Genomic DNA, 24,306 nt, shown 5'->3' on the forward strand with positions numbered 1-24,306 from the left:
AAGCATTTAAATATCTGTTCCCAAAAAAATCATGCTAGTACATTTGGATGACTCGGGTTTCTGTGTCCTATGCTAGGAGATGTATACTGTGTGACCTTAGTAAAATCATTTAACCCCTGTGCCTCAAGGAGATAAGAGTCATAAATATGGTGTACAGGGAGATTGTGCAATGTAATTGGATCTCAGGGCAGCCTTGCAGGAAGCTTGAAAAGAAAAAAAGTGGCTCTGAAACCATTTTCACCAGCCCACACCATCTGCGTTGAGACACACTCCCTACAACTTTTTCTACTGATTTAAATCAGGAGCCTAGGCCAATACAAACATTTGTTCCTTTTGGTAAAGTTAAAAAAAAAAATTCCCCTTCAGTCCCAAACCAATCTCCACCAAGACATCATCATTTGAGAACGGAAAGGAGAAACAGGGTTCAGTCAATGCCTTTTATCTTATCCTTCAATCTCCTTTAGGACTCAGTCTGGTATCTTTCAGGTTCTCTACAATATCTCTTGGCCTGGTTGCTACAGAAAGGTTTTTTTTTTCTCCCTCCAAGGGATATAAATGAAAGAAAATAATAATTCAAAATCTGGGCTTGGCTCCATTCCTGATCTTTCACCATCGGGCCATTTTATGTGTGACCTATGCTACGGGTTGCAGAAAATTTCAGGGTCTCTTACTCCAAGAACTCTGTAATGTATTTCCGACTACACTTGGACCACATCCAGGGGTTGGTGTAGACATTCAATGTTGGCGCCATGACATGCTGCGGACTTTTAACTCCTTCTTCTTTACACTTATTGTTATCATCATGAGGCATGTTAAATCTACAGAACAAAATAATAAGAAGAAAATTAACGACCTGCTGATTACCCCAGTTTACATCAATATAAATGCCTAAATAAAGTAGTTGTTCACCTGAAAAAAAGGAATAATCCAATAAATATTACTTATGAGAATTTGACTTAACAAAAATATTGGAAAGGGGAGGTCACAGTTTGGATTAAGAGGGACCCCTCCATCTTTAATGCAAATTAGTAAGTCTTTAAAAGCTGCATGTGGTGTTGAGAATTAATAGCTTGCCTACATGTGACCTCCGTTCCCCATGCTATGCTGATTCTCCATCACACATCATTAGAATGGGATAGCCAAAGAGAGTGGGATGTTTTTGGCACCTCACTTTCTATTCCTATAATCATGCAATATCCACCATAATACTGTGTTAGGTCAAATACTGGTGAAGCAGAAATCATCTGACTGCTGGTGGCCCTGAATCTTTCAACAGTTGGGTTCTCAGTACTCCAATCAGAGTTTCTGATGAATTTGGGGGCAGAATGGGATCAGCTTAGAGAGTCTTGGATTTGGTATCATAAGGTCAGTCAAGTGTTTCTTGTGATCATTATTCTGTCTCTCAGTGGACTGAATCCATGACTGAAATAGCTTTCACATCAAATGACACCATCGGAGGTTTTGTCATCTCCCCCTTATTCAGCAGGGTGACAAAATACCTCCAAGCATGGAGATATATAACCCTCGTGGTAAGCAAACCTCCACCCTTACTCAGCCCAGTAGAGTCCAATCCAATCCAATGTACATTTATTAAGTGTCTACTATATCTTGGGGAAAACAAGCCAAACCACCAAGATTTTATGAAGTCCCTACTATATCCCAGGCACTGTACTAGGTGTCAGAGATCCAAGCCAAATGAACTAGACTTTTTAAATGATCATTATGTCCAAGACACGGTGATATCCAAGTCAATGCAACAAGTCTCTATTAAGTGTTTAGGACCAACCCAATTCAATAAGCCTATGTTAAGCACCTATGAAGTCAATTCAATAAGTTTTTATAAAGCTCCTACTAAATTCAAGGCAACAGATGTCAAGAATCTACTAAGTTTAAGACATTATACTAGGTGCTGGTACTTAGAAGGTAAAATGATAATCAATCCCTGTCCTAAAGAATCTTATAGTTCTGAGAGGCAAAAAAGATCAAGAGACTTAATTAGTTAAGAGGGAAAGGAAACGATTTGCTGTTTCTCAACTTAAAGAAAGGCTTACAACAAACAACCTCATGATCATAGACCAATTTCTTGAGTCAACTATCCATTGGATGGGAGGCTATGTACTTTTATTGACCTAGCAAACATACTGAGGACCAACTGTATACAAATGTCCATTAGCTTCTATGGAGGATAAAAAAATGAACCAACTGCCTATGTTTGGAACAGTGAATTTCTGGATAGAGGAGGGGAGAAAAGTTACAACTAACTGCAATAGAAGCAAAAATAGAAATAATAGAGGGAAACAGAACTTCTTGTTGGTGTAAGTCAGGAAAGACTTTATGGAGGAGAAGGCATTCATTGGAGTTGTTCAAATGTGAAGAATTTCAATAGGCAAGAAGAGAAGAATATCCCAGATAGCAGAAAAATCTTAGATGAAGGCACAGAAATAGAAAAAGCCAGGATGGGATCTACTTTGCCTAGAGTGTGAAGTTCATGGAGAGACAACTACTTGGAGGACTAGAGGGTTGTTGTGGATTTCTAATGCCATACTAAGAAATCTGGTCTTGCCCTGAAGGTAATTTTTCATTTAATGCAAGAAGCTGACCTGATCAGAGCTATGGACGTTTGCTCTAGATTTAATGGGTAGGATGGAATAGAAAGAAAAAGCTGGGAGAGCTTGAGATTTCTTGGGGCAGCAGAAATGGTGGAGTGGAGACTCCAGGGCAGGAGGTTGGGACCTGGGTCCAACCTCTTCTTCAGTCATGTTCTAGCTGAGTAAGTCACATAATCTTTTTCTGAACCTCAAGTTTCTTCCTTTATCTGTAAGATGAAGGAAGTTGAAATCAGTGACTGGTAGGTCTCTGCCAGCACTATATCTGTGATCTAAGATATGGAAGCAACAGTGCAAAGGAAGAATTGACAGTCTTCAGTGATGTAAGGACATGAGAGATGAAATCAGAGGAATTCTGTGAAGCCTCAACGACTCACAGAACGGTGGTGACATTACTGAAAATAGGATGGGCAGGAGGAGGGGAAAGAGCTGCAGAGCAGCTACCACGGGAGGTTGTGGACATGTTGGGTTCATGTCTCACCCTAATCACAGGACCTCGGAAGTGCATGGCAGGTACCCCAAAAGCAGAGTCCTTTGGGCCATTTGTTCCCATCTGCTAATTAAGAGACACTCCAGAATCAAATGAGTCTGATTGAAGTGTTTGGACTTGCCTCTTACAAACAAGTGAAAGTTGGGAGAGAAGGCCCAAAGTGTTGTTTTGTGTTCCTGTGTGTGTGTGTGTGTATCCATGTGTCTAAAAACACTCTAGTGATTTCTGGATGAGATGGAAAAACTGATTTCTTTTGGTTAAACTCAGGAGGTATTCTTTAAAAAAAAGAGAGAGAACTAAAATTTTATTTAGCAAAACAATAAAAGAAAATTTGGGAGAGAGCTAGTAACAAACACTAAAAAGCTTTGGAGTAATTATAATTCTTGCCCATTTCTTTAGTTCTGAGTCTGCTGACTTAGGCACATATCAAATTCATAGGGGAACCTTATGCTATTATTTAATGGCTAAGAAAAGTGGGGCAATATGGTATAGGCTAGAACAGCCTGCCTGTGTTTGCATTATTCCTCAATTACTTGTGTGGTTATGGGAAAGACTTTTACTTTTTTAGTGTCTTCTTCAAAATGAGGGGTTAGTTCTCTCTAAGTCAGGGGTCCTCAAACTTTTTAAATAGGGGGCCAGTTCACTGTCCCTCAGATTGTTAGAGGGTTAGACTATAGTGAAAACAAAAACTTTGTTTTGTGGGCCTTTAAATAAAGAAACTTCATAGCCCTGGGTGAGAGGGATAAACTCCTCAGCTGTCGCATCTGGCCCGCAGGCCATAGTTTGAGGACCCCTGCTCTAAGTTGATTGGAGTTCTCATTCTATAATGCTATGAAGTCAAGCTAAACTCTCTGGCCCTCTCCTTTGGACCTCAACCCTGATGCTATGCTGCCAGCCACTGCTTGCACATTATATTCTAACCCAAAGATCACTGAATTATGAGATAATATTCTTCATGGTTAAGATTCAGTTTTGCACATGATCCTGCCAGACTCCTGTTCTTGGGCAAGTATTGACACAAAATAGGACAAGAATTAAAATCCAATTGGCTGGATTTTGTTTTCGACAAAATGAAATGGAGTCAGTTTCTCAGATTCACCCCCCTGCCCCAAGAAGACCAAATCAACAAATTATGTTGATGTCATATAGACAGAGCCTGATTCTTCCATCAGATGCCAGTGTTATGGTATCAGTTCTCATTTGTACAATATAAATAATACATATAATATCAAGTCCTGCTTTTAAATCACCTTGCAGAGCACTCAGTGAATATTGTGCATGGGAGGAACACTAAACAACATTTAACTAGTTACCTAGTAAAAGTGATTGATCAGCGAAAAGTACTACTTTTGTTAAAAAAACATATATATTTTGTTTTTCTCTGAAGCCAGCTAAATAAAGCTGAATATTTTAACATTGTGCAATCTCAAGGCTGAAAGGAAACTCAGAGGTCATCCAATCTAACCCATTTATTTTAGAGACCCCCAAATGCAGATCCCAAGAAAGGAAATGACCTTGCACGAATCACAAATCAAATTAGTAGCAAAGGGGGAGCCAGAATCTAGACCTCCTCTGACCAGAGATTTTTTTTTTTTTTACCATAAATCAGGAAGCCATAAAAAACAGCAATAATGACAATTTGGATTTTGCACCATTCTTTCAAGTACTTAATATTTTTCTCAAGGGGAGAAATTTAGATCTGTGATTTTCTACATGTGAGGGCTACCTCCTGATAACTTAAATGTGATTTGTGGCCCAATGAAGATCTTCCTTCTCTTGGCAAAGAGAGATAGAGGGGTATAAATACAGAATAAGGCAAACTTGGTAAGATCTTTGTTGGTTTGTTTTCATTATTTACTTTTTATAAGGATTCTTGATGGTAGAAAAGGCAATAATGAAGTTTGTAAAACATTAAAGAAATACTAACTTTTAAAATACTATTTAAATTATTTAATTCAAATTAAGTAAATAATAATTCACCATTATTACTGAAATAATTTACAAAAACTGATTTCAGAGTAACTATTTGGATAATTATGAAATGGTGAATGACAATTTGGGAAAATGCATAATTACTAATATGTTGTGATGTTATCTAATGATATGCTTTATTATGTTATTAGCATAGCAATATCAGGATCAGATATTTTTATCTCAACATCTGGACAGTTACAAGAGATGCCAAAGGACTTGTCTTTCCTATATACAGAAAGAAGCCATTTAACATGCCACATGGGAGCTCTCCATGTGATAAGGACTTCACCGTGGTGCAAGGAGAAAAGTCTAATTGGATAAAATGGAGCCCCTCAGATCCTTTCTCTCTCTCTAGTGCATTTTCAATTAAATGAAAGGGAAAAGGTACAGCCAAACCAAATATTCAGGTAAGCTGGAACTAGATAAAGTAACATCAATAGACTCATACCTATGGAATCATAAGAAGTCTTGACTACCATCTATTCTCACCCCCTACATTTAGGGGCAAACCGAGACTAAGAAAGCTGGAATCATTTGTCATAGATCATTGAGCAAGAGCTAAAAAGGGCCTACAGGTAATTTTGTCCAAATCCCTCATTTTACAGAGAAGGGAACTGAAGATATTAAATAAAAAGTCAAAATATTCTTTCTTATACCAGTTCCTCAATTCATTATATTCCATAATACCCAATAGAATGAACAACATATATTCTATAGATGGATAAATTAATGTAGATTATCAGTGACGTGATTACAATAAACAAATATATTGAAAGAAAGCATACACATGGCCAAGTTCATGTGCTATGGTAAAAGCAGTACTTAATCCATTATCTTCACTAATTGAACAACTTCGATATGGATCACAGACCGTCCCCAGTTCAGCGAGACCTACGAAAGCAATGAGAAAATGTTTGTTATAAATCTTCACAAAACACATGGCTTATTGAGACCCTTTCCCTTGTCCCCCAAATGCATGGGAAAATGTTTCTAATCTCAAGGAATCAAAACATTAGACTCACCTAAGGTATCACATTTGTCATGAGCTCTGCAAATATCCTGTCTGAAAACAAAAAAAGACTTGGTGCTTTAATACTGGAGAAAAATCAATTACAGTACAAGTTTTATAAAATATAAGTCTTTGAGGCAACCAAAAGGCATTTTTTAAGTGGGGAAGATGTTAAGAAATTCAATAAGAAAGTTGGCAAAAAACACTAACAACAACAAAAAAGTTTGGACTCCACTAATCTGAGACTGAAAGGGAGTTCATTCATCCTCTTAGCCAGGATTGCCCCAAGTGTCAGAAAGAAGATGGCTATCTTATTTTTAATCTTTTCAAGGAAGGATATTTCCTAATCCTCCAGGGTGCCTTATTGTAGTGCTAAAATATCACTTGAGCTTCTAAATGCTTTCTTTTTTTATACATCCAGTTTCAGAGGTCACCTTTGACTTTCTAGAGTCATCTGGCTCTGTCCAGGCACTTCCTACACATGGATGAAAAACGAACAATTACAAAAAATAAAGACACCGACATACCTTGTGACAAGGACAGCTGTGTCGTGCTGGATTCCACCAGGATGGTTTTTTGAATGTTGCCACTGGCAAAAATTTTTTAATGTTGTTTGGGCATTAAAAGATATGGTGGGCCCTTCCTGATTACAGAAATACATGAGAATTCCACATGAGTCGGTTATAACAACACTCACTGTAAGCACATCATTTTGAATACAGATAGGAAAAAAATACTTTATTACCTGCTCATTATGAATCACGACTAAGTTCACAATAACAATATTAATTAAATTTCCAATACTTGGGTCTTTATAGATAGAGGCTACCTGTAACCAAGATAAATTGTTAAAGTTACTTCTGACCTTTTAGCAACCAACGGATAAATTCATCTCTTATTCTATCCAATATCATTTACCCTCTATGTACTAGTCACTGGGATACAAAAACAAAATAATATCCTCAGCGAGTGTATGTTCTCCTGGACAGATACCAGACAAACACCAATGAGAATATACTTGATAAGAATGTGAAGACTGCTATCGCTGCTGCCAGGAAAAGAATCAGATTTTTCATTTTTTAGCTTCATTTCACTGTAAAAACAGTTTTTCCACCAAAATGAATCACAAATAACACAGCAAGTCCAAACCCCAGGGATTTCCACTTACACATCACGTTTCTTCAGGCAATCAAAGGATCGAATTATTGTTTTAAATGAAGAAATTTTCCCTCGTTTAAAAACTCTTCATTTTTGTTATAAACTAAAAAAGTATCAAAATAAACGTAACCTTTCCAAAAATTAGATTATACAAAAATCTAATGGGAGAAACCTTAGGCCTCAGAATTTCAACCTTTATCACTTGCTTGAGATAATGTATTCAAAGCATTTTAGAAAGCTTAAAGTACCATATGAATGTTAGCTATTGTAATTATTGTTATTACTACTCCAGATGTTGCTGCTATTGACCTCTATACTCAATGGCCAATCTCCCATTCTCACTGTCTGCCTCTTGAATTCTGGACTGGAAGCTACTTTTCTATAGTGATCAGTTGTAACACCATGTGATCCCCAAAGAGAAGATTCCATGGGTTGTAATTCTAACCCATGTCTCTAGAATAAAAGCATGGACAGCTCCCAGCTGAAGGAGACACGTTCCCAGAATATTTATTTAGAAAGTAACAGTTTGAAATTTGGATCTCCTTTTCCTTTAGTAGTCCTGTTATGAAGTATTTTTAGGTTTGAAGAGAGCTCACAAAAGTCTTATTAATTTATAAAGTCTTAAGGATAATATTGTAGCAACTATCATGTAGACGGATACTTTCGTGGGAAAATGCTTTCAGAATTCCAATCTGGAATACCAGAAATACTTGCCTGAATTGGTACAAGATGTTTCCTAGGTTCCAGGCACCAGGAGAACCTTATATGATGTGGGACTCTAGCAAGATGGGGGTAGAGACAGACAGAAGGGCTTCATATAGGTGTGAGGGCTACCCGTGGGAGACTGGGGTGAAGGGCTTAGGTGGTTGGATTCTAGGATAAGGGCATGAAAGGACTTCAGTTAGGGCTCTCAAATAGGCTGGGGAAGAACTGGGTGAGGAACTCAGGTTTTTGGGTTCTAGGGCAAGGAGCCAGGAGGGATGGAGGACACCAATGAGAAGTGAGCTAAGGAGCTCACTTCAGTGAAGAGGACAATGGAGGAATAAAGATTTTAGAGAAACAGATGGCGTAATGGACAGAGTAGTAGTTATGGATGTGGGTGACATGGGTTCATCTCCTGGCTCTGCCATTTACTACCTATGTCACTCAGGCAAATAATTTGATATTCTGGACCATTGAATTAAGTGAGTTTTAAGGTCCCTTCAAACTAGAGGGGCTAATAACAGAGCTTCCAAATTTTTCCTCTTCCTCCTATCTTTCCTCCACCCTCCTCAGACTCCCACCATTGCAGACTGTGTCTGGCCCTGGAGTGAGAAGAGATGAAACTCGTCTCATGGGGAGGGGAAAGAGGTCAGCAGGAGACAAGAGAGCTCAGCAGGAGGGAGGGAGAAAAGGAAGGCTGAAAGGCACGGAGCCCAGCAGAAGCAAAGGGGAAAGCAGAGCTCCTTCAATCAGATTTGGCTGGCTGCCATTTAGATTGGAGAGTAGAACTGCCTGTAACTCTTGCTCAATGAATAGTGTCAAGTTTCCTCCAGTTACTTTCCTGACTCGGTTAAGCCACGGGCATGGCTGCTGAACACGGCTCCAATACTCCTCCCCAAAGACCATATTGTATGACTTGGTGAACTACCTCATTGCCCATACTTACTATTGACATTAAGGTTAAAATGTAGTGTTGCAGATTCGCTCCGTGATAGTCCACCATTTTGCTATCTGCAACCACCATCACTTCCACAAACCGAGGATACGATAAAAACCGTTTCATCCTCCTGTGGCTCTTTCTCCCGCTCATGCTCTCGGTCTTGTTACCATGGGCGGAGAATGGTTTTGCTGCCAAGTTGCTTTTTAATATCTCCACATCATCTGACAGCATACCCCTGTCTGGCCAGTTTCTCGTGCGGGTTTTCTTCCTCTTGCCGCCATGCTTATGTTCTGCAAGAAAAGAGATGCTGTAGATAACGTTTCAGTCTAGATCCTTTTCTTATGACAGGCTATGTCAGCTACTTCATTAAAATGCTATATAGCTCGTCTCTTGTTTTCCCCATCTGCAATAGGAACAGGAGACCATGGATGTACCATTCTGCATATACTCAACTGATGAGCTCACTGAAAAGTCAAATAAGGTAGGGCCATAGGAGCTGTGCTCCAGGGTACAAAATTTGGAAGGCACTGACAGCATTTGCCATCCTTTAGCAGCATCAGAAAAAACCCCAAACACTAAATTGCTTCATTGGCAAAATAGAAAGGTCCTCACTTCTCCTCCAGCCCCTCTCTTTATAGCAACCTCTTCTGTATCATGCTGTTCCAGATCCTTGACAATTATAGGTGATTTGTAAATAATAATCAGGAAAAGAGATGAGTATTTATTAAGTGCTCACTTTGTGTGAGAAGCACTTTAAAATATTTTCTCATTTGATTTTCATGAGTTAATTAACATATATAACTTAATAATAAGTAGGTGCTATTATTATCCCCATTTTACAGAATAAAAAATTGAGGAAGATAAAAGTTCACTCGACCAGAATGGCACAGTGACCTAAAAAGTATCTAGGAGTGTGGGGATTACTACCAGTCCAAACATTTCTCAAACAGGGCCTTCCGTCAGAAGTGATATATCTTAAAGAAACTCAACTATAATTTTTATCAAATTAAATGGTGGTATTTCAAATTAAAATTCTGAAAGGCATTTTCCCATGAAAGCATCTTTTGATATAATTTTAGTTACTACAATACTATCTTTAGTACATTATAAATTAACAAGATTTGTGACCAATCTCAAACAGATCCCTCCATCACAGAAATGATATATTTTAAAGAAACTCAATCATAATTTTTATCAAATTAAATGTTGGTATTTCAAATTAAAATTCTGAAGGGCATTTTTGCACAAAAGCAATCCTTCTATATAATACTTAGCTACTACAATACTACTTTTAATACATTATAAATTAAGAAGACATCTTCAAACCTAAATATAATCGATAACATCACTATTAAAGGGGAAAAAGTCCAAATTCCCAACTGTTGACTTCCCAACAAACATTTTGGTATCTGAAATATCTAATTAGCCGGTCACTTTTAATTAACTGCAGGGTGCAGCTTACATCAATGCTCACTTAAGTGAATCAAGAATCAAAAGAAGCAAGGCTGAGATTGAGGGATAAATCAAGTATGAATCTTTTCAGCCAGAAGCTTGATTGAGTCCAGTGCTTTCTCTTCTCATTGTTCTCCCACATAGAAAGAGTGAAGGTCAATAACTGGGCCGCCGAAGGCCTGAACAATAACGAGTAGGACACTTCAGATGCTCTGCTCGTGATAGCCAATTAGGTACAATGTAGAGAGGCTTAAATAAGATGATTGGAAGTAGGCTAATGAACAATACAAAAGAGCTATAGAAAATTGAAAACAATCTCTACTGTTAAGAACAGGACTATGGAGACTTGATGCCTCCGAATTATTTAATCAGATTATTACAATTAGTACTTCAGGTCTCATAGAGTTCATGGATTAGTGTCCTGGAGAGACAGTCCCACATCAGCTCTATTCATTTAGAACTCTCCCAGATCAGGAAGACTTCAAATGCAGCCTCAGACCCTGTGTAAGACACTTAACTCCATTTGCCTCATTTTACACGCTGGAGTAGGAAATGGCAAATCGCTTCAGTAGATTTGCCAAGAAACCCCAAAGAGCTTGAAAGAACGGACCAACAAAAAACCCCAAATCAGGTGCGTCATCTAGAACTCTCCCAGATATCAGGCCATACACTTACTAGTATCTTCCCCTTTCAGATTACTTTCTATCTACTTCACATATATCTTCTCTGTGCTTACATATTTACACATTGCGCTACCCCACTGAATATAAGTTTCTTGAGGGCAGGGTCTATGTTTGACTTTCTTGTTATCCCCATGGAGGATAGCAAGCACTTAGTCAATACCTGTTCCTTGACAAACTTGCCTTTAAATTGATAAAGTTCAGGGTCATGAGTTGGATGAGAAAGTCCTAGAGGTCACTTTCTACTCTATGACTCTTGAGATTTCACTTGAAAAGAAATCTATGGAGATCGAGGTTTTTAACCTTTTTTATATGATGGACTCCTTGGAAATCTGGTGATTCTAGGGACCCTTTCTCTGAACTGATTTTTTAATGCATAAAATAATTTTCACAGGATGACAAAGTAAACCAAATTACATAAAATAATTATCCAAATCCTAAACAAAAAGCATGAATCCCAGGTTATGATGCCTTTTTAAAGTTTTCAGGACATTGTATATGTGTTAAGGTTTTTGGACCACAAGAACAGATGCAGCTACATCTCTATTAACAAAAGGAGATCTTTGGCCCTAGGAAAACTCTTGGTTAATAAGCATTCTGATATAAAATGAGGCCATGTATTTGAGTAATAAAATTGAAGAAATGAAGGGAAGAAACATAAAAAAGACACTCTAGTCATCAGCACTCAATAAAGCATGTCACCACACATTACCAAGAAGTCATTTCATTCACGAGTAATCTGTGTTAACAAAGACATTTTCTCTTATGTCTTATGAGGTATAAAAAAAGCAAAAAGCATGTTAGTTCTTTAATAAAAGCAGAAGCAATATTCCCTTACCCAGCAGGCTTCAGCATTTCTTATTTTAGTTTTTTTTTTTTTTTGGGGGGGGGAGGATGAATTAGGAACATCATGCTTCAGCTAATAACTAGTAAACTGATAATACTTTAATTCAGTTCAACAAGTATTTATTTGTAAAGCATTGGCTATGTCTAAGCAGCACTAGGAAGCTCCTAGGGATTATAAGACCAAAACCAAAACTGGCTCTTAGCTTCAAGAAGCTTACATTCTACATGAGGCTAAAAGAACTTGGCTAATACACATATATACAGGCACACATATGTACATAAATAAAAATAATAACTAGAGATACATAAAAATTTGACAACATTTAGCGTGCCTATAAAATGTAGTTGGCAATAAAAAAATGAATTAAAATAAATTAAAAAAATAAAAAGGCAATAAAATATGGTGAGAAGAATGCTTTTGATTAAAGGATCGTGTTTTATTAAAATGAAAACTACATCTTTATAATTGTTCTGTAATGACTGATGGTTTCTCAGGGGACTGCATAATGCTTTCCATGAGAGATGCTTGCATATGTCACTCCATCCATGGTGTTGCTGAGATTTGTATTATTTTAATAAAATGGCTAGATCACTGGGAAGATTGAGACAATGTGACTACTCAATTAGAGGTTACTTTAGAATCACAGAACATCAATATTAGGAGAGCCTTTAACTCTAGGAGGACCAGACATATTAATTCATTAATTCATATATATATATATATATATATATATATATATATATATATATATATATATACACACACATATATATATGTATGTAAAATGAAAAAATATTTTCCTATTTATGTGGATATACTTTAAATACAAATAACTATAAGTTGATATTACAATTTCAAATTTAATAACTATTTTCATCCTATTATCCCTATTTTCTTTGCCTAGAAGATTAAAAAAAAAAAACATGCATTGCACCAGTGGACACATCTTAGTTCTTTGAGATATTCTTACATTCCAAGTTTTTCTTGTGAGGAGTATACTCCAATTCTCTCATTTTACAGATCAGGGAATATGGGAGGGGAAGTGACTTGTCTAGGGTCACTAAATAACCAAAAGAACAGAGATTAATATTCAGTTCCCCTAATTTTCAGTTTAATATACAATCTGGTAAACTACTTATATATAAATTTCTGTGGCTGTCCTAAAAATATTTTTCTGCTTTATATTAATTTTTTTCTTTAGGACATATCATCTATGCTACTTACTAAAGCAAATGATAACTAAAAAGTTACCTCGAATGACTTTCATTTCCTTTCTCCCTGAATTTTCCTTGGTTAGACAATCATGCCCAGAATGCTCTTCTTCCTCCCTTCTGCTCCTCGCGACCCCTAAGTCTCATTTCAAGACTCAGCTGAGTTGAAACCTCTTAAAAGAGAACTTTCTTGACCTGCCTTATGATTCCTTAGTGCTTCCCAACCCCCTTCTCTAAATTAACTTGTATTTACCTATCTGTGCATGTTCCCCCAACAGAATTTAAGCCCCATGAGGGCAGAGACTGTTTTCATTTACTATTGCTGAAACCGGAGCTTTTCACCAATTATACAAAGAATGAATACTTGTTGAATTTCTGATAATCAAAACAAGAATGGTACAGAGTGCACACACTCTCTCTCTCTCTCTCTCTCTCTCTCTCTCTCTCTGAAACTGTTTCCCAGCCAAGATTCCTAAGCTATCTTTCCTAATTTGTTGGTATGAATGTTTTAAATTAACCCAATTTTGGAGAACAATCCCTCTGAACAAACAAATGGACTCACCCTCACTCCCCCCTTCCTCTCTCCCCCACTTTTTTCTCTCCCCCCCCCACAGACATATTATTCTACAGCTGTTTTTCAAATTCTTTGATAACAACAGTCATCTCAGCTAAAGAGATATGAATGCTGCCATTAATACTTGAAAAGTTAATTATTGTACACCTTCCTTAGACTGATCAAAATTTAACCGAGTTCCCTTAAGGCAGGGCAGTAAAATGCCTTGTGACCCAAGAACCAGGAATCCTTAGTTATTGTAAATGACAGGCCCTCTACCAGTCAGAGTGATGAATAGTATGTTGGAAAAACACCTCAGTTTGAGATGAATTTGTTTTCAACTGAAAGTCAGAGCTGGGAAAGGCCTTGGAGAAAAGTTCAAATTGTACCAGAGGGAGGATGCAACAAATACGTTGGCGATACCACATTCTTCCCCCCAACATATCCACCAAGGTGTCTTGAAGATCTGCAGCAAAGGGGTATCTGGGAGGCCCGTTCCCCTTCGGGGTGGGGGGAGCTTTGGTTATGAAAGTTTTCCTAACTTCAAGTCTAAATTTGCTTTTGTGGAGCTGGCCCTAGTCCTCTCTATATTCTGCCCTCTAGAACCAATCAGGACAAAGCTAATCTTCTTTCAGGTGATGGCCCTTCAGACACTTGAAGACAACGATCTGCCCTCCCTACATCTTTTCTTCTCTGGGCTAAATATACCCAGTGACTTCAAGGGGTCCTTATATGGTATGAACTTGAGGCTGGGTAATTTAGCTTATCAATGCTGTTCCTAAAAAGTGGCACCCAAAAGGGAATGAAAGACTATGGATGTGTTTCTGACCCAAGATGAGAACAGTAAGACTTTCTTAAAGCAGGTTAGCATTCCATAGAATTTCTTGGTGGTCATATGAAGCTATGGATTCATATTGAGCTTGTAGTCCACTAAAATCCTCAGATCTTTCTCAAATTGCTATTTAGAAAAGCCTCTATCCATCTTTTTTTTTTTTTTTAAGGCAACTAGGCTGCAGAATAGATAGAGCCCTGGATTGGGGAGCAGGAAGACTTGAAGACAAATCTGGCCTCTGATTTATATTTATATATTATTACATATAATGGTTTATGTTATTTTACATAATTTTTATTTATATTAGCTCTTTTGTGCTTTTATATAAATTGATATCATGTGATATAATTATATTATGTATATATGATATATAGTATATTATACTGTTTTATGTAGAGGTATTTATGTAAATATATTCCTATTTATGTGTTTATTTATATTTACATATTTATCCTAGACAAATCACTTACCCTTTGTCTGTCTCAGTTTCTGATCTATAAAATGGAGATAATGATAGCAGCATCTCCCTCCCAGAGTTGTTGAGAGATAAAATTAGTAATTTGTAAAGTGCTTAGCATGGTACCTGGCATATAATAGATGCTTAATAAATGCCTGTTTTCTTCCTTTCTTTCTTCCTTTTGATGTTTTTTTTTTTTAACTTGAGTAAGACTCTACATTTATCCCTATCAAATTTCATTGAATTTGACTGAATGTTCCAGACTGTCAAAGTGTTTCTGACTATCCCTTCTCATCATGTTAGCTATTCCTCTTAGCTTTCCCTATGCATGGAAAAATTGTATAATATAAAATAAGTTTGTCTTTTACACACATGAGAGATCTTTTTCCTTTATTCAAAAAGGTGAAGAGAACAACTATGACTATCCTATTGAACCCCAAATAAGAATGATTTCCTGTAATGCTAACTACCCTTCTCCTATCTTTCCAAAATCTTTATGGCCATTTTATCTTATGGAGGAAGAACTCAGTTTCAAGTGCTTCCTATTTCAGCTTGATTCAATAAACCCTTTAAAGCACTTACGAGAGGGGAGACACTGTTTGACTAAGAGATATACCAAAATGTTAAAGCACTGTGATTTTCTCCATGTAGGAGCTCCCTCCATGGAGGTAAACTGAAAACCATAGACAACTTAAGAACAGGAAATTGCTCTTAGTCTCAGAGAGGCTGTGATTTATCTGCCCATGGTCACACAACAAGTCAGTAACGTAGGATATGAACTTCCATTTTCCTAACTACAAATCCAGGACTCTATCTACTATATTTGGTTCAGAGGATAGCAAGATAAAATGAAGGTGCTCCAGCCTTCAAGGAGCCTTCATTGGACTAATTAGGACTGTTCCCTTTGAACTACAGCAAAGATTGATCACCAACAGATGTTTCATAAGGTCCCAAGTTCCAAATGGTCATTCTTGACCTCTTTTCATGATACAAAGCACAAAAGGAAAAGCTATTGGCTCAGAGTATGGTTTAATATTTCATGACCACTTCCTTTCTTTCCTCCTTTATCTCCATCTATTCAATACCTTCATTCCTGTAAAGCAGTTAAACTATTAAAAGGATTAACTGCATGGGCAAGGGAAATCTGACATGGTGGGCAGAGGACAAGCCTTGGAGACGGGGTGCTTGGGATTCAAAGCCTGTCCTTGGATACATATTGGTTTGGTGACAAAGGGCAAGCTACTTAACCCTGAATTACATCATACAGTTTTTTGTGTTTGTTTGTTTGTTTTGTTTTTGTTTTAATAAATACGTTGCCCATGGGTTTCTATCTCAGAAGTTCTATGGACTGATTAAGAAACAAGTCCTAGCAAAAACCACATGAAAAAATTGTATGACTACAGTGAATGAGCCTGAAAATGCCTAAACGAAATTCAAAATTCTTAAAAGTCACAAGCTAACTAATGTACACAAATCTAGCCCCACCTCCCATCCCCTCAGCAGGCCTGATGGGTAAATGTCAACATGCAATGAAAAGAAGGAAGTTCAGAGGATCTACTATAGAAAATCTACTACAGATGACAAAATGACTTGTTTGGAGCTTAGATGGGGCACACCAAATAAAATGATAACTTTTTTCTACTGTGTCCAACCGATCCTAAGAAACCCACTAATCACTTACCTTCAGATGGCTATTTACTAACACATTTGGAGAGGGATTCCACAGTAAAACAACAAAGAGAAAGTCTACAGAGAATGTGGGAGGAGGAGGAGGAGGATTCGGTAAACAAGAGGGAGCCCCTCAAAGCCAACAATAGTTCTTAGGGCAAGTTTAACAAAGGATAGAAGAGAGAGCTGAAAATGGGGGTTTTTGTTGAATCAGATCTAATGATCAGATCCTACAAATGCACTCACAGATGAAATCATTACAATCCATTACAAACCATTAAAATCCAATATGTGAATAAATGGGATAAAGTGCAGTAAGACCCTGATTATGCCCCAGACTTGGCTGAGTATAAGATTAATCTCATTGTTCTCTAATAAAGATATAAATGAGGATAATAGATGCAGTACAGTGTAACAAGAGTCCTGGGCTAGAAATAGAAAGATGGAACTGGACTGTCAGCTCAAGCCATCTTCTCATGGGGAAATCTGGACAAATCATTTATCTGAGAAGATCTATGGTTTGACTGGACTGGGAGTCAGGAAGCCCTGAGTTTAGTCCTTCTTAAACTTCCCCAACAAGTCACTTCACCTCTTTTTTATCTCAGTTTCCCCATCTATAAAATAGTCATAATAACAGTAATTCTTCACCCAAGGTTATTGTAAGGATAAAAATGAGTTTCTCTGAGTCCCATCTAGAAAATGGGCACTATCCTATTTGCATTGTCCACCTCAGAGGATCGTTATGAGCATCAAATGAGATCAGGTATTATGAAATCACTTTATAATTAAGTGAAATATTGTTATCAACATATATATGAGTATGAACATATGTTTATTGGAAATTAGTACATTGGAAAAAGAGTACAGAATAGTGTCAAAGGAACTGGATTCAAATCCCATCTCATTTGTAACCTGAATGACTTGAACTTTCAGTTAAGGGTCTCGGTTTAATCTGTAACATGAGAGGATGGGATGGTTGACTTCTGAGGTCCCTTCCAGATGTCATTTATGACAGGACCATGGCATCCTCGAGTTGTAATAGCTTAAATTGGGAGGCTACCATTTATGTGGCCAGCTAAACCCCTGGTTTCAATATCAGTAACATCTTTATTTTAGAGGGGCTTGCCAGGGTCACTGAGAGTTTCCATGACTTGCCCACATTCTCACAGATGAATAATTGCCTCTTCCCTGTCCAAGACATCCTCCACCCAGATGTCTCAGTGACTGTTTAAAGCAAAAACCTACATCACTCCCCAATTTGACAGACTCCAGCTGCTGCTTATTACCTCTAGGATCAAATATAAATAATGTTGTTTGCCAATTACAGTGCTTCATGACCTGGCCTCAATCCACTTTCTCAATGTTTTGACATATCACTCTCCTTCATCCAGGTGGCCCAGTGAATAGAGGCCTGAGCCTGGAGTCGGGAAGCTCAGAGTTCAAATTCTGCCGCAGACATCGGCCAGGTAACTGAGTAAGTCACTTCGCCAGTCTGTCTCTACTTCCCAGAATCATGAATTGTGAGCTGCATGACACGAAAGTCACAGAATCTCATCAAAACTCAATTCCCCTCTGTAAAATGGAGCTAACAACACCCATTAATGCCTCCCCCTCACAAATCTGCTATGAGGTTCCCATGACTTAAGCTTTGTAACACACTTTATATACACTGAAGTCCCATATAAAGGCCAGTTAATAAAATGATCTCTTGGGGTTTAGTATTTAGAAATACATCTCTACAATATGGCTACAATAATAGACACAAACTTTAAGTCAGTGTGTGTGTGTGTGTGTGTGTGTGTGTGTGTGTGTGTGTGTAGAACAACAAAGTAACAGTGATTTCCTTGGGACCAATTCCTGCCTCAGACACATACTAGTTATGTCTCCAGGGGAAAATCCCTTTAGGTATGACTTTTCATGCTGGTTGTTGCTGTTGTTCTGACGCTTTTTAGCTTTGTGACATCATTTGGGATTTTCTTGTCAGAGACACTGGAGTGATTTGCCATTTATTTCCTTTTCCAGTTCATTTTACAAATGAGGAAACTCAGGAAAACAGGGTTAAGTGACTTGTCCAGGCTCACACAGCTAATAATCATCCGAGGCTGAATTTAAACTCAGGTCATCTTGACTCTGGGCCCAATACTCTATCCCCTGAGCCACTAGCTGCCTCTTCCATACTGGTAGTTCTCTATTTCAGTACAATAAAATTTTGGACCATAGAGATAGAGATGGGGATGGGGATAGGGATGGATCCATATATATCAATTATGTATATAATTAAGGTAAACAAATTTTGAAATAGTTGGTTAAATTCAATAAAGGCACTATGAATATGAATATATGCAAATATAAAATTATATGTGTAATTAAATACATCAATATCAGTAATATATTTAAAGATAATATATGTATGAATAATATGCATCATATAAACATAACAAATATTTGTTTTCTATAAATATATATTTTTACTTAAAATATATAAATATTTTAGATAAATGTATAAACGACAGTTATAAATAGTTATATATATATTCACATTTGCTTGACTGAATTCAATCAGATATTTCCAATATTTTTCTACACTAGTACATTTAAAATGACTGCACAGGGCACTAAACTTAGAGTCAGGAAAATAAGACTTCAAATTCTGCCTCAGACATTTCTTAACTGTGTGACCCTGAGTCACTTTGCCTTTCTAGGTCTCAGTTTCCTCATCTGTCAGAACAGACCTCATGTGCTCTCGTCCCTTCTAGCCCTAAATCTAAGACTCTATGGATTGGCCCACATTGGGGTTTGACTGCAGTATTTCAATGCTGACCTTGCTATCCTTGAATAAAATGAGCAATGAAGATTCATGGGTCCTTTCCTGGAAAGAGAAAGCTTCTTTCCTGCAACTTGGTTGAAGCTATGAGGCTAGTTAATGCTTCTGGATTGGCCTGTGACCTTCTCTCCAAGTAATTCCAGTAGCTCCTGCGTGCTGACCAAGGTCAGTCGGCCGCTGGGATGCCCAGCTGCCCACAATGCTATCTCATAGCTCCCGTCTACTCCAGGGACCTTCCCCCATTCCTTCCCTGCCCCATAATCCCTTTGTCCTCTCTCCTTTCCCCAACTCCACTGAGCTAACAGCTGCTTTAGAATCCCGTGGGCTTCCATGCTCACACTCGACCCGGCGGAGGTGTGCTGGCCTAAGTTCTAATTCCGTACTGGCACCCTGGACACATTCCAGCCTCTCCCACTGGTGGATTTCATCCTGTCAGCTGGCACTTGGTGAGACTTATGGATGGCCTTGGTGAACTCCTGGAGAAACTAAAATAGCTGCAATATAATGCCTAGAATATGTCCAAGGTTTCACTTCCATAAAGATCCCTCAGTGGGCCAAAAATGAGCAAGACTTTGCCCCAGAGTGCTGTCCAGGGGAATGGGCTTCTAGGAGTCCTTTTTCATCCAGGCCTGAACATTCAATTCTTTAGGGAGCAGCCCGCCCCTCTTTTGAAAGCTGTGATTGGTTTATTATCTGCATGGTCACCTCCCTCTCCTTCCTTCCTGCTTCCCAAAAAATCTTGTTCTTGCCTAAGGAGAAAGAATGCTTTTTCCTGGCTGTGTTCCCATGTAAGAAATTATAGAACAATCTGGCTTTAGAGACCTGCAATTTGGTCTGGAGCTTAAAGCAACTCTTGTAGCTTTTCAAGAATGAATTCACCATTGTACATGTTTAACCTATATTTGATTACTTGCTGTCTAGGGGTGAGGGGAGGTGAAGAGGGAGAAAAATTTGGAACACAAGGCTTTGCAAGGGTGAATGTTGAAAATTATCTTTGCAGGCATTTTGAAAAATAAAAAAGCTATTATGTTTTTTTTAAAAAATGAACTCCCCTATTACACAAAGAGAAATCCTTTACAATTTCCCTAATCCATAGGTTTACTGAGGACAGATTTAGACAAAACAGACTATATGAGTGAAAACTTTGCTTATTCCAGAATCATTAATTTTTTTGGACTCTGAGGGAGCTAAGGATGCTGGGTAGTTTGGGACCAGTTGAAAAGATCTAGTTTCACATTTAAAGAACAATTGGCCCCAATGCTATATAAATTATTTGATAAAATAGGGAATGAAGGAGTCCTACCAAATTCCTTCTATGACACAGACATGGTACTGATACCTAAACCAGATAGGCTGAAAACAGAGAAAGAAAATTATAGACCAATCTCCCTAATGAATATTGATGCTAAAATCTTAAATAAGATATTAGCAAAAAGACTACAGAAAATCATCTCCAAGATAATACACTATGATCAAGTAGGATTTATACCAGGAATGTAGGGCTGGTTCAATATTAGGAAAACTATCAATATAATTGGCCATGTTAATAACCAAATTAACAAAAACCATATGATCATCTCAATAGATGCAGAAAAAGCATTTGATAAAATCCAACATCCATTCCTATTAAAAACACTTGAGAGTATAGGAATAAATGGACTTTTCCTTAAAACAATCAGCAGCATCTATTTAAAACCATCAGTAAGCATCATATGTAATGGAGACAAACTGCAACCATTCCCAATAAGATCTGGAGTGAAACAAGGTTGCCCACTATCACCGTTACTATTTAATATTGTATTAGAAACGCTAGCTTTAGCAATAAGAGCTGAGAAAGAGATTAAAGGAATAAGAATAGGCAATGAGGAAACCAAATTATCACTCTGCCGATGACATGATGGTATACTTAGAGAACCCCAGAGATTCTGCTAAAAAGTTATTAGAAATAATCCACAACTTTAGCAAAGTTGCTGGTTATAAAATAAACCCACATAAGTCATCAGCATTCTTATATATCACTAACAAAATCCAACAGTCAGAGTTACAAAGAGAAATTCCATTTAAAGTAACTACTGATAATATAAAATATTTAGGAATCTATCTGCCAAGGGAAAATCAGAAACTTTATGAGCAAAATTACAGACCACTTTTCACACAAATTAAGTCTGATCTAACCAATTGGAAAAATATTAAATGCTCTTGGATAGGGCGAGCAAATATAATAAAGATGACAATATTACCTAAACTAATCTATTTATTTAGCGCTATACCAATCAGACTCCCAAAAAACTATTTTAATGACCTAGAAAAAATAACAACAAAGTTCATATGGAAAAACAAAAGGTCAAGAATTTCAAGGGAATTAATGAAAAAAAAAATCAAATGAAGGTGGCTTAGCTGTACCAGATCTAAAATTATATTATAGAGCAGCAGTTACCAAAACTATTTGGTATTGGCTAAGGAATAGATTAGTTGATCAGTGGAATAGATTAGGTTCAAGGGATAAAACAGTCAACAAATATAGCAACCTAGTCTTTGACAAACCCAAAGATCCCAGCTTTTGGGATAAGAACTTACTGTTTGATAAAAATTGCTGGGAAAATTGGAAACTAATATGGCAGAAACTAGGCATTGATCCATACTTAACGCCGTACACCAAGATAAGGTCAAAATGGGTTCATGACCTAGGCATAAAGAATGAAATTATTAATAAATTAGAGGAACACAGGATAGTTTACCTCTCAGACCTGTGGAAGGGGAAGGTCTTTATGACCAAAGCAGAACTAGAGATCATTACTGATCACAAAATAGAAAATTTCGATTATACCAAACTGAAAAGTTTTTGTACAAACAAAACTAATGCAGACAAGATTAGAAGGGAAGCAATAAACTGGGAAAATATTTTTACAGTCAAAGGTTCTGATAAAGGCCTCATTTCCAAAATATATAGAGAATTAACTCTAATTTATAAAAAATCAAGCCATTCTCCAATTGAAAAATGGTCAAAGGATATGAACAGACAATTCTCAGATGAAGAAATTGAAACTATTTCTAGTCATATGAAAAGATGCTCCAAGTCATTATTAATCAGAGAAATGCAAATTAAGACAACTCTAAGATACCACTACACACCTGTCAGATTGGCTAAGATGACAGGAAAAAATAATGATGATTGTTGGAGGGGATGCGGGAAAACTGGGACATTGATGCATTGTTGGTGGAGTTGTGAACGAATCCAACCATTTTGGAGAGTAGTTTGGAACTATGCTCAAAAAGTTATCAAACTGTGCATACCCTTTGATCCAGCAGTGTTACTACTGGGATTATATCCCAAAGAGATTATAAAGAAGGGAAAGGGACCTGTATGTGCACGAATGTTTGTGGCAGCCCTTTTTGTAGTGGCTAAAACTGGAAACTGAATGGATGTCCATCAGTTGGAGAATGGCTGAATAAATTGTGGTATATGAATATTATGGAATATTACTGTTCTGTAAGAAATGACCAACAGGATGATTTCAGAAAGGCCTGGAGAGACTTACACGAACTGATGCTGAGTGAAATGAGCAGGACCAGGAGATCATTATATACTTCAACAACAATACTATATGATGACCAGTTCTGATGGACCAGGCCATCCTCAGCAACGAGATCAACCAAATCATTTCCAATGGAGCAGTAATGAACTGAACCAGCTATGCCCAGAAAAAGAACTCTGGGAGATGACTAAAAACCATTACATTGAATTCCCAATCCCTATATTTATGCACACCTGCATTTTTGATTTCCTTCACAAGCTAATTGTACAATATTTCAGAGTCTGATTCTTTTTGTACAGCAAAATAACGTTTTGGTCATGTATACTTATTGTGTATCTAATTTATATTTTAATATATTTAACATCTACTGGTCATCCTGCCATCTAGGGGAGGGGGTGGGGGGTAAGAGGTGAAAAATTGGAACAAGAGGTTTGGCAATTGTTAATGCTGTAAAGTTACCCATGCATATATCCTGTAAATAAAAGGCTATTAAATAAAAAAAATAAATTAAAAAAAATAAAATAAAAAAAAAGAAAAGATCTAGTTTCAAATGATGAGGCTCAGTTTCCTCTTCTATAAATTGATGGGTCTGATCTAGATGAATTATATAAGGTCCTATCCAGCTCTAAATTTATGTTAGCTGTTGTTATTCTGAGCCACAGATCATTCTCCATCTTTAAAACGTGTAGGCTTAGGAAAAGACAACTTTTGTTCACCACATTTGAGGGCTGTGAACGCCTTTCTTCCACTTGTCTCAAAAGAGCATTAGACACTAAAGGCTACTCAGGCTCCTTCAAATCATTCACTTGAACCTTCACTTTTCCTGTACCATAAAGTACAGTCTCCACTTTTGACTCTAATTAACACAGAAAGCAAACATCCCAAGTGACATGATCAACTGTGATTCAAGAATGAGACATATTTGTGGTCATTATTCCCAGATACAATTTAAAAAAGTTTTCATTTTGTAATTCAGAAAGCCCCTGGCTGACCTATGAAAAATTTAAAAAAGCCTCAAATAAGCATTCTGCCCTTGGGGCTTGGGCAAAGTCAAAACTGTAATTACATGCTGCCCACCCAAGATTCCCTTGAGGTCTGTCTCCTCCCTTCTTCTATTCCTCGGCCTGTCAAGCTATCCCACCATTACCCCATTTCACCCAAACATTGATTTCGGGACTGGGTGACTTGCTCCCTGGAAAACATAAAAGCCACATTCCTGAAATAAGGTCAAGCCTTTAAAACTCTGGCTTCCAAATATTGAGGGTCAGTCAGAACAGATTGAATTTTTTTCCACACTGAGAGACCCAGACTTTCCATTTCTTTCTACTGCAGCATCTCGAATTGTACATAACAACAAATTCAAAGCT

The 24,306-nt window shown here is 37.4% G+C and overlaps 1 protein-coding gene across 3 annotated transcripts in view; it reads right to left on the reverse strand.

Annotated features, from left to right (window-relative positions):
* Positions 1-24,306, reverse strand: part of ADAMTS9 (ADAM metallopeptidase with thrombospondin type 1 motif 9) — a 184,322-nt gene that overhangs the window by 138,395 nt on the left and 21,621 nt on the right. For all 3 annotated transcript variants that reach the window (XM_003762344.3, XM_023498097.2, XM_031953629.1), the window contains 6 exons: positions 8,886-9,169; positions 6,825-6,908; positions 6,607-6,722; positions 6,093-6,133; positions 5,856-5,961; positions 672-818 (listed from right to left, as the gene is read on the reverse strand). In XM_003762344.3, the coding sequence (XP_003762392.1) occupies positions 672-818; positions 5,856-5,961; positions 6,093-6,133; positions 6,607-6,722; positions 6,825-6,908; positions 8,886-9,169 (778 nt within the window). The remainder of the gene's footprint in view (positions 1-671; positions 819-5,855; positions 5,962-6,092; positions 6,134-6,606; positions 6,723-6,824; positions 6,909-8,885; positions 9,170-24,306) is intronic.

This window comes from Sarcophilus harrisii, chromosome 1, assembly GCF_902635505.1.
Source record: "Sarcophilus harrisii chromosome 1, mSarHar1.11, whole genome shotgun sequence".
Classification (NCBI taxonomy): domain Eukaryota; kingdom Metazoa; phylum Chordata; class Mammalia; order Dasyuromorphia; family Dasyuridae; genus Sarcophilus; species Sarcophilus harrisii.